Genomic DNA, 15577 nt, shown 5'->3' with positions numbered 1-15577 from the left:
TTAGAAATGCTATTACTTCAATTTCTCAAACATATGACTATTTTACACCATTTTAAAGACAAGACTCTTGTTAATCTAACCACACTGTCCGATTTCAAAAAGGCTTTACAACGAAAGCAAAACAATAGATTTGACACCCAGGCACAAATAATCAGACACCCATTTTTCAAGCTAGCATATAATGTCACATAAACCCAAACCACAGCTAAATGCAGCACTAACCTTTGATCTTCATCAGATGACAACCCTAGGACATTATGTTATACAATACATGCATGTTTTGTTCAATCAAGTTCATATTTATATCAAAAACCAGCTTTTTACATTAGCATGTGACGTTCAGAACTAGCATACCCCCCGCAAACTTCCAGTGAATTTACTAAATTACTCACGATAAACGTTCACAAAAAACATAACAATTATTAAAAAAATTATAGATACAGAACTCCTCTATGCACTCGATATGTCCGATTTTAAAATAGCTTTTCGGTGAAAGCACATTTTGCAATATTCTGAGTAGATAGCCCGGCATCACAGGGCTAGCTATTTAGACACCCAGCAAGTTTAGCCCTCACCAAAGTCAGATTTACTATAAGAAAAATTGTATTACCTTTGCTGTTCTTTGTCAGAATGCACTCCCAGGACTTCTACTTCAATAACAAATGTTGGTTTGGTTCAAAATAATCCATAGTTATATCCAAATAGCGGCGTTTTGTTCGTGCGTTCAAGACACTATCCGAAGTGTAAATAAGGGTCACACGCACGACGCGTTTCGTGACAAAAAGAATTCTAAATATTCCATTACCGTACTTCAAAGCATGTCAACCGCTGTTTAAAATCCATTTTTCTGCCATTTTTCTCGTAAAAAAGCGATAATATTCAGACCGGGAAAGCGTGTTTACGTTCAAAGAGAGAGAAAATAAAAGCATGGGATCCCCTCGTGCACGAGCATGAGTCTCATAGTACTGTGACCGGCCACTATCCAAACGCGCTAATGTTTTTCAGCCAGGGGCTGCCTCGATATCATTCAGCTTTTTCCCGGGTTCTGAGAGCCTATGGGAGCCGTAGGAAGTGTCACGTTACAGCAAAGATCCTCAGTTTTCAATAAACAGAGCCAAGAAGAACAAGAACTTGTCACAGGCCACTTCCTGCATGGAATCTTCTCAGGTTTTTGCCTGCCGTATGAGTTACGTTATACTCACAGACACCATTCAAACAGTTTTAGAAACTTGAGGGTGTTTTCTATCCAAAGCCAATAATTATATGCATATTCTAGTTACTGGGCAGGAGTAGTAACCAGATTAAATCGGGTACGTTTTTTATCCGGCCGTGCAAATACTGCCCCCTATCCCCAACAGGTTAACAACCCTTGTCCCCTCAGGTCTCCCCCGGAAGCTACCAAGGGCCAAGCCTTGCTCTGACCCCCATCGCATCAGGGAACCCGGAGAGGTGGACTTCGACATTGAAGAGGACTACACTACAGATGAGGAGGAGACCATGACTGTCCATGGAGTGAAGGGTGGAGCCGGGGGCATCCTGGACCTGCTGAAGGCCAGCAAACAGGTGGCAGGGCTGGACTCTGCTCTCAGGTAGGACCTGCCTCGCAGTTCCAGACACCTAATCAGCACTCTGAATACATTTTGTTTGACTATCATGTCTTTTATTTTTTATCTTTCTGACGTCAAGTGGATAATGGAGCCAATGAAATGTGGAAGATTAATGTTTTACTCTTTGCTTCCATTAACATTACTGAGAAGCTTGGACGACTTGCGTAATCAAAGTTTTTGCTACAGATCTTATTAGAATTCTTACTTAAATTACATTTAGTTGTTTGTGGCGAATCTTGATCACTCACCTCTCTACCCTCCAGTGAGGAAGCGCCAGCCTCTCCCAGCACACGAGAAGCCATTCAGGGCATGCTCTCCATGGCCAACCCTCCCTCCTCTTCCTCCTCTTCTTCGTCCTCCTCCTCTTCCTCACCTCTCTCCGTCTCTGGAGGACTGTCTGAGGGACTGGGATTAGTCAAAGAGAAAGGAGGGAGAGCCGTGTGGGTGACAGGAAACAATAAGAGCAGAACAGGAAGCGCCTCTAAAGAGAAGACGACGTTCCAGCGCCCCGGGAAACGGCCTGTCAAGCGGCCGGCCCGTCACCTTAGTGATGAGGAGAGCACAGATGAGCAGGAGACTCTTGGCACCTGTTTTAAAGATGCAGAGTATGGTGAGTCATAGGCTGTGTGCGTCCATATGACACCCTAGTCCCTATATAATGTACTACTATTAACCAGGGACTTGTTTCCATTCAGCCACAAGAATTAGTGAGGTCGGGCACTAATGTTGGGCGATTAGGCCTGGCTCACAGTCGTCATTCCAGTTCATCGCAAATGTGTTCGATGGGGTTGAGGGCAGGGCTCTGTGCAGGGCAGTCAAGTTCTTCCACACCGATCTCAACAAACCATTTCTGTATGGACCTCTCTTTGTGCATGGGGGCATTGTCCTGCTGAAATGGGAAAGGGCCTTCCCCAAACTGTTGCCACAAAGTTGGAAGTGCAGTGTCATTGTATGCTGTAGATTTAAGATTTCGATTCATTGGAACTAAGGGGCCTAGACCAAACCATGAAAAACAGCCCCAGAACATTATTCCTCATCCACCAAACTTTACTGTTGGCACTATGCATTCGGGCGTGGGCGTGTGTATAGATATCCAGTGCATTCGGAAAGTATTCAGACCTTTTTTAACTTTTTACATATTTTGTTACGTTACAGCCTTATTCTAAAATGAATCAATCTACACACAGTACTCCATAATGATAAAACCATAACAGGTTTTTAGACATTTTTGCAAATGTATTAAAAATAAAAAACGGGTATCTTATTTACATGAGACTCAATTGAGCTCAGGTGCATCCTGTTTCCATTGATCATCTTTGAGATGTTTATACAACTTGAATGGAGTCCACCTGTGGTAAATTCTAATGATTTGGACATGATTTTGAAAGGCACACACATCTATATTAGGTCCCACAGTTGACAGTGCATGTCAGAGCAAAACCAAGCCATTGTCTGTAGAGTTCTGAGACGGGACTGTGTTGAGGCACAGATCTGGGGAAGGGTACCAAAACATTTCTGCAGCATTGAAGGTCCCCAAGAACACAGTGGCCTCCATCATTCTTAAATGGAAGAAGTTTGGGTCCACCAAGATCTTCCTAGAGCTGGCCGCCCAACCAAACTGAGCAATCGGGGAAGATGGGCCTTGGTCAGGGAGGGGACCAAGAACCCAATGGTCACTCTGACAGAGCTCCAGAGTTCCTCTGTGGAGATGGGAGAACCTTCCAGAAGGACAACCATCTCTGCATCGTCTCTACAGAAAATAAATAATTTTGGCAATTTAATAAAAATATACTTTATGGAAAGCTTAACTTCCTCTAGCCTTATGGAGGCACCGCCTACGCTCTCGTGTCTTACGCACGGTCCCCAGCCCCTAATAGCCTACAGCTGCTCGCTCTGTGCCTCTCTCTCTCTCCCTTCCGGCAATGGCTCCGGTTTAACCCCCTAGAGTCGATTGACACACCGTTGCTTGAGAGTGATTAGAGCAGGGGTTCTTAAACTTTTTCAGCCTCGGACTCAAATGAGAGATTCTGTGTTTTCCTGGGACCCAGACCTATGAAAACATGCAACTATACGTAAATATCGCTACATTCCATTGCCCTTATTCCATCCTAAAACAAATGCAATGAAATATCCATATAAATATCTATTCATGTTTATTTTTCCCTTTAAACAACTCTTACATATCAATCAAATGTGTCTATAAAGCCCTTTTTACATCAGCTGATGTCACAAAGTGCTATACAGAAACCCAGCCTAAAACCCCAAACAGCAAGCAATGCAGATGTAGAAGCATGGTGGCTAGGAAAAACTCCCTAGAAAGGCAGGAACCTAGGAAGAAACCTAGAGGAACCAGGCTCTGAGGGGTGGCCAGTCCTCTTCTGGCTGTGCCGGGTGGAGATTATAACAGTGGCAAGATGTTCAAATGTTCATAGAAGACCAGCAGGGTCATATAATAATAATAATCACAGTGGTTGTAGAGGATGCAGCAGGTCAGCACCTCAGTAGTAAATGTCATTTGTTTTTTCATAGCCAATCATTCAGAGTTAGAGTCGAAAACAGCACGTCCGGGACAAGGTAGCACGTCCGGGACAAGGTAGCACGTCCGGGACAAGGTAGCACGTCCGGGACAAGGTAGCACGTCCGGGACAAGGTAGCAGGTCCGGGACAAGGTAGCACATCCGGTGAACAGGTCAGGGTTCCATAGCCGCAGGCACAACAGTTGAAACTGTAGCAGCAGCACAACCAGGTGGACTGGGGACAGCAAGGAGTCATCAGGCCTGGTAGTTCTGAGGCATGGTCCTAGGGCTCAGGTCCTCTGAGAGGGAGAGAGAATTAGAGGGAGCATACTTAAATTCACACAGGATAAGACAGGAAAAATGCTCCAGATATAACAGACTGACCCTAGCCCCCCCGACACAAACTATTGCAGCATAAATACTGGAGGCTGAGACAGGAGGGGTAGGGGGACACTGTGGCCCCGTCCGACGATACCTGTGGACAGGGCCAAACAGGATATAACCCCACCCACTTTGCCAAAGCACAGCCCCCACACCACTAGAGGGATATCAACAGACCAACTTACTACCCTGAGTCCAGGCTGAGTATAGACCCCACACCACTAGAGGGATATCAACAGACCAGGCTGAGTATAGACCCCACACCACTAGAGGGATATCAACAGACCACCAACTTACTACCCTGAGACATGGTTGAGTATAGACCCCACACCACTAGAGGGATATCAACAGACCAGGCTGAGTATAGACCCCACACCACTAGAGGGATATCAACAGACCACCAACCTACTACCCTGAGACCAGGCTGAGTATAGACCCCACACCACTAGAGGGATATCAACAGACCACCAACCTACTACCCTGAGACCAGGCTGAGTATAGACCCCACACCACTAGAGGGATATCAACAGACCACCAACCTACTACCCTGAGACCAGGCTGAGTATAGACCCCACACCACTAGAGGGATATCAACAGACCAGGCTGAGTATAGACCCCACACCACTAGAGGGATATCAACAGACCACCAACTTACTACCCTGAGACATGGTTGAGTATAGACCCCACACCACTAGAGGGATATCAACAGACCAGGCTGAGTATAGACCCCACACCACTAGAGGGATATCAACAGACCACCAACCTACTACCCTGAGACCAGGCTGAGTATAGACCCCACACCACTAGAGGGATATCAACAGACCACCAACCTACTACCCTGAGACCAGGCTGAGTATAGACCCCACACCACTAGAGGGATATCAACAGACCACCAACCTACTACCCTGAGACCAGGCTGAGTATAGACCCCACACCACTAGAGGGATATCAACAGACCAGGCTGAGTATAGACCCCACACCACTAGAGGGATATCAACAGACCAGGCTGAGTATAGACCCCACACCACTAGAGGGATATCAACAGACCACCAACTTACTACCCTGAGACCAGGCTGAGTATAGACCCCACACCACTAGAGGGATATCAACAGACCAGGCTGAGTATAGACCCCACACCACTAGAGGGATATCAACAGACCAGGCTGAGTATAGACCCCACACCACTAGAGGGATATCAACAGACCAGGCTGAGTATAGACCCCACACCACTAGAGGGATATCAACAGACCAGGCTGAGTATAGATCCCACACCACTAGAGGGATATCAACAGACCAGGCTGAGTATAGACCCCACACCACTAGAGGGATATCAACAGACCACCAACCTACTACCCTGAGACCAGGCTGAGTATAGACCCCACACCACTAGAGGGATATCAACAGACCACCAACCTACTACCCTGAGACCAGGCTGAGTATAGACCCCACACCACTAGAGGGATATCAACAGACCACCAACCTACTACCCTGAGACCAGGCTGAGTATAGACCCCACACCACTAGAGGGATATCAACAGACCACCAACCTACTACCCTGAGACCAGGCTGAGTATAGACCCCACACCACTAGAGGGATATCAACAGACCAGGCTGAGTATAGACCACGAAGATCACCTCCACACGAACCCGAGGGTGATTTAGAGCAGGGGTTCTGGAATAATCTGTCTAGGTTGGAACTGTTGCTGTTAAAATACAATAAATCATTTTCAATCTGAACTGGAATAAACTGAACACACGCACAGGCTTTTTGATAATGCAACACGAAGTAACAGTACAGATGAAAAATGATCAGGCCAACTGTACATCTTACTGTAGAAATTCTTGTTGAAAACAGGTCTAGGTTGGAACTGTTGCTTTTAAAATACTAGTAATCATTTTGTATTCTGAACTGGAATAAACTGATTGATCGCATCACACAGATGTAGACCAGAACACACACACAGTTCTGATGAGAGGTGTGTGGCTAGTTAGTTTTCAAGAAACAGGTCTATTCTGGGCTTCGTTTTTAACAGTGTAACCCAGAGGTCATGCTCAGCATTGAGTCTGTTCCTTTACTTGTTTCTTAAGTATGCCAGAGTTGAGAACCCTGACTTGCATAGGTATGTGGTGCCAAACTGGACCAGAACATCAGCCAGGCAGGAGACCGCTTCCTGCTGTAGATGAACAACTCAGAACTGTGTGTGTGTGTGTTTGCCTCAACAAGCATCAGGCTTCAATCAGTTTATTCCAGTTCAGAATACAAATTATACAAACGTTCCAACCTAGATTTGTTTAACCACAATTTCACAATGATATACCCATATAAATATCTATTCATGTTTATTTGCACAAGGCCAGGGGAATGTTTGAAAGAGAAACTCACATCTACTACTATGAGCGAGTACTCTGCTTATCATCACCTATTATAAAATGACAACAATGCCTTGCTAGCTGACTTCCACTGTCGAAGCACTGTTTCCTGAAACATTCTGCCCTGTTTTGAAAGAACTCCCTGGGTTTACCGTCATGCTCTGGATGTTTGGCCAGAACGTGTCGCTTTTTATTCATCCGTTTGTTTTGAGAGACTCATTACTAACGAAATGCACAAAACATATTGTAATGACCAGGCTAGATCACAAAGGAACAATTGTCCAGACAGAGGATGGAGTTTACGAATTCACGTTTATTAACCCAACTCCACACAGGCTGTTTGGCCATAGCTCACGTCAAATATATGAAAGATACCCTATAAAACAACCGTGACCTTCTCTTGTGAAGACCAGACGTAAGCGAGAGAACAATGGCTAAACTTGGCCTTAACTTGCAATGCGCCATTCCGAGACAAACATATGCAGTTGTGGTGTGTTGATTGGGGGAAAACATGTTGGCTGAAAAAGTCTCAAAATAAAGGTGGATAATGTTGTGTAACCAAACAACAAAGTGCTTCCCTAAAAGCTGCCTGGAGTTAAACAAACATCTCTTTTCAGAAAGAGAAAAGCTCAATTATAGCAACAAAATAGCAAAGTAAATTATTTTATCTAGAATATTATAGTTTAGCTTCAGATTGTCATAGAGAGGAATCAATATATGCATCTGAGTCACGTCTCTTGCGGGCATTTTCGAACACGTTTCTACCATAAGGCATCACCGAGTTAAGCATTGTTATAGAACGCTTGATATAATCTGGATATGTTTTATGTATTTATTTACAAATATAAAGCAAACAATACATACCCTTTGTTAAAGAAAAGGGCAAAAGGGATGCGTGATACCCTCATTCAATTGGAGCCCTGGTTTTAACCAAACACACCAAGCCCTTCCCAGACAAGGAGGAATTTTAATCCGTGCATGCGACAGGATTGGAGTGTTTGGCTATACCGAAATCTATGGATAGCATTATTGTGTCTGTCAAACAGGTAGGCTTCCACTTATTTTTTGGAATATGAAGAAATAGGCTCCAATTATATTTAATTCTGTTTATTCCCATAAATGTTGCTGCACGCGTGCATATATAGGAGGTCCCTTACCAGGCAGAAATGAATTTTATTTGAACCCCTGCATCGGAGAGTTACAATGTTGCTGTCACTATACAGCGAACTACCTATAGTAGGAAACCTGGTTTGTTATTAGAATATCCCACCTGTTATCACACATGGCACGACCCCATAGTTGTTACAATTACAATAAAAAATAACACTTGTATAACATATTTAACATATGTTTTAATATTCCTGTGTAACTGTAAAAAGAAATAGTAAGATCATTAGAACTTTGGGAACAAGTGCTTTCATAAATGCATGGCGCGCCTCGTTTCACTGGAGCAGTGTAAAATAAGCTTTATGTCAATGACCCAGCCTTAACGAATTGTGTTTATGTACACATCGAATTTGATCGTCCAACATCAGTTACAGCATTTATTTATTTCGTCACCGCCTAGAGTGGTCTCTTTCCTCTGCTGTATTTCAGTCAGCGATGTTTTCTCTCGGGGTGGCTGTCCATGGTCCTGAAATCAAATCAACTGTTTGCTTGGACACCAGCCTTATCTCCAGCTCCTTCCACTTCTGGAAACTATCTAGGTGGTCATGTGACTTCTCATGCGAGCTGAGGTGGCACAGATTCTTCCAGTCCCTTTTCCATTCCTGACCAGCGCAGATTTTCACTCGTCTGAAAAATATTTGCAGTAAAAACAGAAGGCTGTATCGTTTTGCTTGGAATAGACAAGCCATGGTCTCCACTCTCTCCCAGTTCGCCATCCTCCTATTGTAGTGGGCCACCGAAAACTTTAGCTGCCCCTCTCTTGGGAAATCCCCCTCCTTATCCTGATGTGGCCCAGCCTGCACGAACATACCCCGTAAAGATCCATTCATATATTTTGGCCACTCACTGGAATCTTTTATGTTTTTTGCCCTGCGAAGACCCTACTATCTTGGACCCGGACTCCGATTCGTCGCTCCTTGTCCCCGATGACGGTGGTGGTGGTGGTGCTGCTGCTGCTAAATCCAACTCCCAGTCAAAAAAACATTAAAGATCCCAGTGAGTGGCCAAAATAGGAATGGATCTTTACGGGATATGATCGTGCAGGCTGGGCCACATCAGGATAAGGAGGGGAATCTCGGCGAATGAATGGCCTGGCCTCGTAGGCTTGTCATTCTCCACACCTGCTGATGGACATTCACCAGCCAATTTCTTTTTTCTCATTTTTATTTTATTTATTTTTTATATTCGCTTCCTGATAGTTTATCTTAAACATGGTAGCAAGTTGTTTCAAATCTCTATAGATCACTTTTAGCTACGACTCATGGATATCATTTTTGCTATCTAACGTTAACAGGCTAGGTTACGCTACCGCCTTAATCACTAATCATCCTCATCACACACAAACATAATTTTTTTTAAAAAATATCCATTTCATTGGCAGAATCATTTTAATTCATGTTTCACAATTGGATAATCCCATATAAACACACACATCACCATAGCTACCAAGGATAGTGGGAGTGAACTTCGGGAGAAGAGGGAATGGGGTGGGGGCGGGAACTGCAGCAATGCTATGAGCTGGTGTCTGGGGTGCCGCTGGCGGTGTAGGAGCCTATCGGGGGCGCTGGTGGGTGGCAGCCAATTGTCAAAATGCAGCCCCAAATTCAAGTGCCGCCATAGGTGCCTGCCTAATCTTGCCCAATGGGAGGGCCGGCCCTGGTTGCGACCAATACTTTAAAGGCTGGATTAGAGGGACAAGAGAGCGCCAAGTACCAGGCCATTAGAAAGTTTGGTAGGCTACCCATCAACACAGTTCCTTTGCACAGTTTTGGGATTATGGGGTTACCGTGACCAACGGTCACAGGGAATTTGACATAGGTCATGACTCTTGACTGCCAGTGTGGCGTTAATATGTCACCGCAACAACCCTAGTCTCAAATATGCACACTCTGCCTAACTGGTTCCCGGGCGAGCTAAAAACAAACACACACACATTTTAGCTTGTCTAAGTCATGGTCCAATCAGGGCACTATGGATGCTTAACTAAATGTGAATGATCCAATGATGTCACAGTCATTATCCTTGACTGTCTGTGTTTTCAGTCTATCCGTCCTTAGAGTCTGATGAGGAGGACCAGGTCAAGAGGAAGAGGAACTGGGGCGACACTCCTTGGAGCCCCAAAGGTACTCATTATTGAGGTCCCTGAATATTGGACAGTGGACATATTCCATCACCAAATCAGCAAAGGAAATGTGTTGATACTTAGTTTAACATTTTAGAACCATTGGTAGGGGGATGCTCCAAATAAAGTGTTACCAATCATTTGATTAATTCCACAAAAATCTTCTCTTGTTCCCTCAGCCCGGGTGACCCCCACCCTGCCCAAACAGGAGCGCCCAGTAAGGGATGGGGCCAGAGTGGCGTCTGTAGAGACTGGCCTCGCTGCAGCTGCTGCCAAACTGGCACAACAGGTGAGAGTGGACATATGTTGGAGGAGGATCTACTTTTAGCAATAAATAAGCTTTTAAAATGTAATTCCATTGTCCAAGTGTTGCTGTATCTCCTCTCCACTTCTACGGGCAGTTTGGGACAAGTTAAAGTTCTGAGAGAGGAAGGGCTGTTAGCACTAGTGCTTTTTTTTTACTAAATCTTATAGGCATCCAAATAGATAAGACAACCATCAAAGAAATGTTTTCCCTCAACTGTCAATTGAGAGCCAAATGTCAAAATGCCGTGCTCCAAGGAACTAGGGAAGCTGAGTGCGTGTCAACTGATTTGTTTGTTTATTCATTCATCCAGGAGATCCAGAAACCCACCAAGAGGAAGTACACCAAAAAGCCCCGCCCTGTTGCCCCACCACAGCCCCTTCCTCAGGCTGAGCCGTCCCCTCCCTCCCCCCCTCGGGCCCCGGAGCCTCCCACCCCTGACTTCAGCCCTGAGCGGAGGATGGAGTGCTATTCTGCCAGTCTACTGGACCATGAGTACACGGCAGGCCCTGGCCCATTCGGCCCTGGAGGCCCCAGAGGGAGTGCTGCTATGGCTCCTGGGGTGTTCCTCACCTCCAGACGACCCTCCCTCTCCCCCCAGAACAGCAGCACTTACTCCCCCTCAGCAGCCTCCACTGCTGGGCTAGCCAGCCCCGGCAGTATTGGAGCTTGTGGAGGTAAGTACACAAACACAACATCACAGCACATAGACATGAGTTGTGTTCATTAGGGCACACAACGGAAAACGTTTCTAAGCATTTTGCAATGGAAAATGATTATTACATGTCCAGATAGTCCCTCACTGTGTGTCTGTTTTCTTCCATTTGGTGCCTAATGAACAAGACCCTGCACATTGACATTCACAAATGTGACAAACTATTTTCTTACCCATTGCCTTCTTCCTTCATCTCAGGGAAACGTCCAAAGAAAGGACTTGCAACAGCAAAACAGAGACTAGGAAAGATTCTGAAAATACACCGCAATGGGAAGCTTCTCCTGTGAGAGATGCTTGGGGAGATATAGACGGAGAAAGATTTTTAGGAATGATTTTCAGAGGAAAGATGGATGTAATTTTAAAGAGCACTTGAAGGACGTGACAGCTTTAAGAGACTGTTTATTTTTTGTTCATCTGGTGTCCTCATGTTCCACCCTATACTCCTTCCCAGTCCCCTTTAATAATTAGTCATTGTTTGAATCTATATAGCGCTTTTCTAGCACTGAAATATTCCCATTCTGCTTTGGTACTCTGCTTTCACATTTGGGATTATTCATACCTTCATATGAATATATTGAGAAGCATCTCAACATTTAGTTGGTCATGCACCGCTCAGATCAATGGAAAACATATGGTCAATTAATTGATCTGTCTAATCGTCAATCAAACCATTTAACTTAGATGACGGAATCATGTATTCATCAAATTGGAAATGAAAAATGTCTGAAATCAATTTTAGTTGATAAGTTTATAACCCACGATATGACCCATTCTTCATTTGACGTGGGTCTACTTTGTGTGCACAAGCGCGCATGCTTGAAGGCAACGGGGTGAATATTTTAAATGGGAAATAATGTATTTCCTTACAATTCAGTCAAATGGGATTTTGAGTTCATTTTTAGTTTGAGATTGACTAATTTAGTTGGATTATTTATTTTCAAATAGCTTTTATATTTATTTTGTGGTAGTAGGAATGCTTGCCATTCCCTTTCCAGTTCTGTGTTGTCATCCATGTTCTCACTTTCAACTCTTCAAGTTCACTCCATCTTTTGTATTTATTTGACTAATCTAGGTTGTTCCTTTTATTTATTCACCACCTGGGTTTTTCTTTTTTCCCCATGTACATAGCAACCAAACATTTTTAAAGGCACAGTGCAGTCTGTCTTTTTTCTGTTTTATATATATTTTCACACTGAGGTTGGAATAATATTGTGAAAATGTTGATTATTCCCTTTTAGTGTGCAAGCTGTTTTGAAAAGTCCACCTGGAATTTCAGCCTGTTTTAGTCGGATATTGAGTATTGGCCTGCCTGGTGACTAAATTAGTTAATAGACCAATAAGAAAGAGTTCCAAACCACTGACGACAACAGCTAGTTTTCAGGTTCCCCCTCCCCACTCAGACCACTCCCAGACAGTCCTAGCAAAATGTTTACTTGAGAAATTGCTCTTTTGCAAAAAAAAAAAAAAGTTATTTATTTTTGTACCTTTTTTTTAAATAAAAAAACACTGAAAAGCACCATAAGGTACTTAATTGTTTCCCAGAAAATATGTTATATTGAGAACAGCAACATTGGACCTTTTTTTTTATTATGTGAAACCTGTCACCAGAAGTTCTGCATATATTTCAAGAGATTTCACTTGTGTTTTTGATTCTATTCATTTAACAGACTGGTACCTAGGCTACATTAAACTCACATCTGGATGAAGTTTTGTGATTTTAGATGTGTATATTTTTGAATTGATATAGCCATCTGGTCCATTAGTACTGTTATGACATGAACAGTCTGGTTCCTAATAATCTTCCAATCCACCATGGTTTGTATTCAAGTCTTTAGTATTATACACTTGAGCCAGCAGTTGTAGAATGCATCCCAAATGGTGCCCTATTCTCGTTTGCACTATTTTTGACCAGGGCCCATTTGAGTAGCATACGATTTCAGAAATAGGGTGCTGTTTGGGACGGAGACGTAGAATGTGTTTTATTTAAATTACGTGCTACACATTTAGACATGCAGAGTTGTAGTTTTATCTAAGGATATTGAAGTCGGGAAGCTATGGATTTGATAATGATTCTGAAATGTACATAATTGTTGGAATTTTGTTTTTATATAGTTCAAAGGAAGTTTTTGTTATTTCTTAACATACCTTGTATAAAATACATAAATGTAATATGGAAAACTGTATGCAATAGTCTAAAGTATAGTTTTTTTTTAAATGTATTTGTATGCAGTAATAATTGTCATTCTGTTTAGATGGTTGTTATAATTAAGCAGTAAGGTCCGAGGGCGTGTTGTATATGGCCAATATACCACTGCAAAGGGCTGTTCTTAAGCATGATGCGGCGTGGAGTAGCCGCGGTATATTGGCCATATACTACAAACCCACAAGGTGCCTTATTGCTATTATAAACTGGTTACCAACGTAATTAGAGCACTAAAAATACATGTTTTGTCATACCCGTGGGATATGGTCAGCCAATCAGCATTCAGGACTCGAAGCACCCAATTTATAATGGCAGTAAGGCACCTCGGGGGTGTGTGGTGTATATGGCCAATATACCACGACTAAGGGCTGTTCCTATGCACGACGCAACACAGAGTGCCTGGACACAGCCCTTATGGTATATTGGCCATATACCATAAACGCCTGAGGTGCCTTATTGCTGTTATAAACAGGTTACCAATGTAATTAGAACAGTAAAAAAGTATTTTAAAATTTGTCATACCCGTGGTATATAGTCTGATATACCTTGGCTTTCAGCCAATCTGCATTTAGGGCTGGAACCACCCAGTTTATAATGAAGTTTATGTTCTCAGTAGCTCTGCTCTTATTGTTTGATTTGTTTCCCTTATGTTATCATTTAGTATTAATAATATTTACCCTTGTCAATGTATATGTTAGATGTGAAAAGCATTGACCTGGAGGAGATATACTTTCCTTTTCTTATTATTTGTGTGGCCTGCAGTTGTTCCCCAGTACCAAAAAGGCCCTGTACTCACTCATGTTGCACTACTGATGTACAGCGCATTTAACAGAATGGTTGTGTGATATACAACAGTTTGTCTGTACAAAGTTTCTCCACATAACTTCTGTAATAATTCTTGTGCTAAAAAAAACTTTGTACCACAACAGTTGTATGAAATGTGTTGTACATAATTTGTACAACCTGAGTATACAAGACCAAATAGTGCAACCTTTTAGTGGGCCAGTACTGTTACATTGTTTGTTTTACTACACTTTTCTCTGCAGTTGACCCCTGTCTTAAACCATACCTGGGTTAAAATACTATTTGAAATCATTCAAAATACTTTAGCTGTGCTCGATTTGAGCTTGCCTGTTGCAATGAAACCAATAGAAGTCCCAATAGTGCAAACCCTCCCACCAGACCTGGCAATCCAGGCAGGCTAAAGCAAACGCTTAAAGTATTTGAAACATTAGAAATAGTGTTTCAACTCAGATCTGTTTTCTACCAGTTTTAAAAGCTTCATAGCTGGACAGATGGTGGCGACACTGAAACGCACATCAATCTCAACTGTATGTTCAAGATGAATGGTTCTGACTGCTATTATTGTAATGATATTAAAAAAAAGGAACATTTTGCATTGTATTAAACACACCAATACTTTACATGTATTTGGACGTACATTTTTTTCCCCCTTCCTATAGCATTTCTACCAAGGACTTTCAGAGGATATGTCTGCACCATCCCTTATTCTTTGTCATTGCAAGGAAGGCATTTGATTTTTGATATATATTTTTTTATAAGTATATCACTGAGCCATTGCTATTTTATATTGGGATGGTTTATTATAGTGTGGATCACAGTTTCTCTCAGGGTTTTATTTTGTATCTATATTGTGCTTATTAGCTAATGGTGATACTTACATTTACACAAGCTGTAGAAAAATATCTCTCACATTTGTATTCCATGTACTGAATTAAATGTCAGGTAATTATCCATCTGGTTTTCAGAGCTTGAATGTTCATATTAAGTGGAATTAAATCATATACTTTCAAAGGTCAGTCGTATGTTTCAATGTGATTGTCTGACTCATTTCATAATTATTGAGGAATTGTTTCTCAGACCGGTCTCAAGCTGGCAACCCGAGGGCTGCTGGGCTCGTATTCACAAAGTGTGCTGATTTTTAAGTCCCTCCTGTCCATATAATCTTATCTAAAAGGCTAAACTGATCCTATATCAGCACTAAGGTACTGTTGTGCCCTGGAGCAAGGGACTTAATCCCTAAACTGCTCTCCATCTAGAGGTGCTGCTCTGTGGCTGACCCTGTAAATCTTAGTGTGTGTGTGTGTCACAAGATGGGCAATAAAGTAACTATTCAATAGTTAAGGCCCAGTGCAGTCACAAATGAGATTTTACAGTGTCTTCAAAGTATT

The 15577-nt window shown here is 42.8% G+C and overlaps 1 protein-coding gene across 1 annotated transcript in view; it reads left to right on the top strand.

Annotated features, from left to right (window-relative positions):
* Nucleotides 1–15205, top strand: part of LOC106572710 (histone lysine demethylase PHF8) — a 32694-nt gene extending 17489 nt beyond the window's left edge. The window contains exons 16-21 of the mRNA XM_014147117.3: nt 1382–1589; nt 1871–2217; nt 10084–10164; nt 10343–10452; nt 10781–11144; nt 11381–15205. Coding sequence (XP_014002592.3) covers nt 1382–1589; nt 1871–2217; nt 10084–10164; nt 10343–10452; nt 10781–11144; nt 11381–11469 — 1199 coding nt within the window. The 3' untranslated portion in view covers nt 11470–15205. The remainder of the gene's footprint in view (nt 1–1381; nt 1590–1870; nt 2218–10083; nt 10165–10342; nt 10453–10780; nt 11145–11380) is intronic.
* Nucleotides 15206–15577: the final 372 nt, after the last annotated feature.

The sequence above is a fragment of the Salmo salar genome, chromosome 15 (assembly GCF_965601325.2).
Source record: "Salmo salar chromosome 15, fSalSal1, whole genome shotgun sequence".
NCBI classification, from domain to species: Eukaryota; Metazoa; Chordata; class Actinopteri; order Salmoniformes; family Salmonidae; genus Salmo; species Salmo salar.
This window is presented reverse-complemented; position numbering and strand designations above follow the sequence as displayed.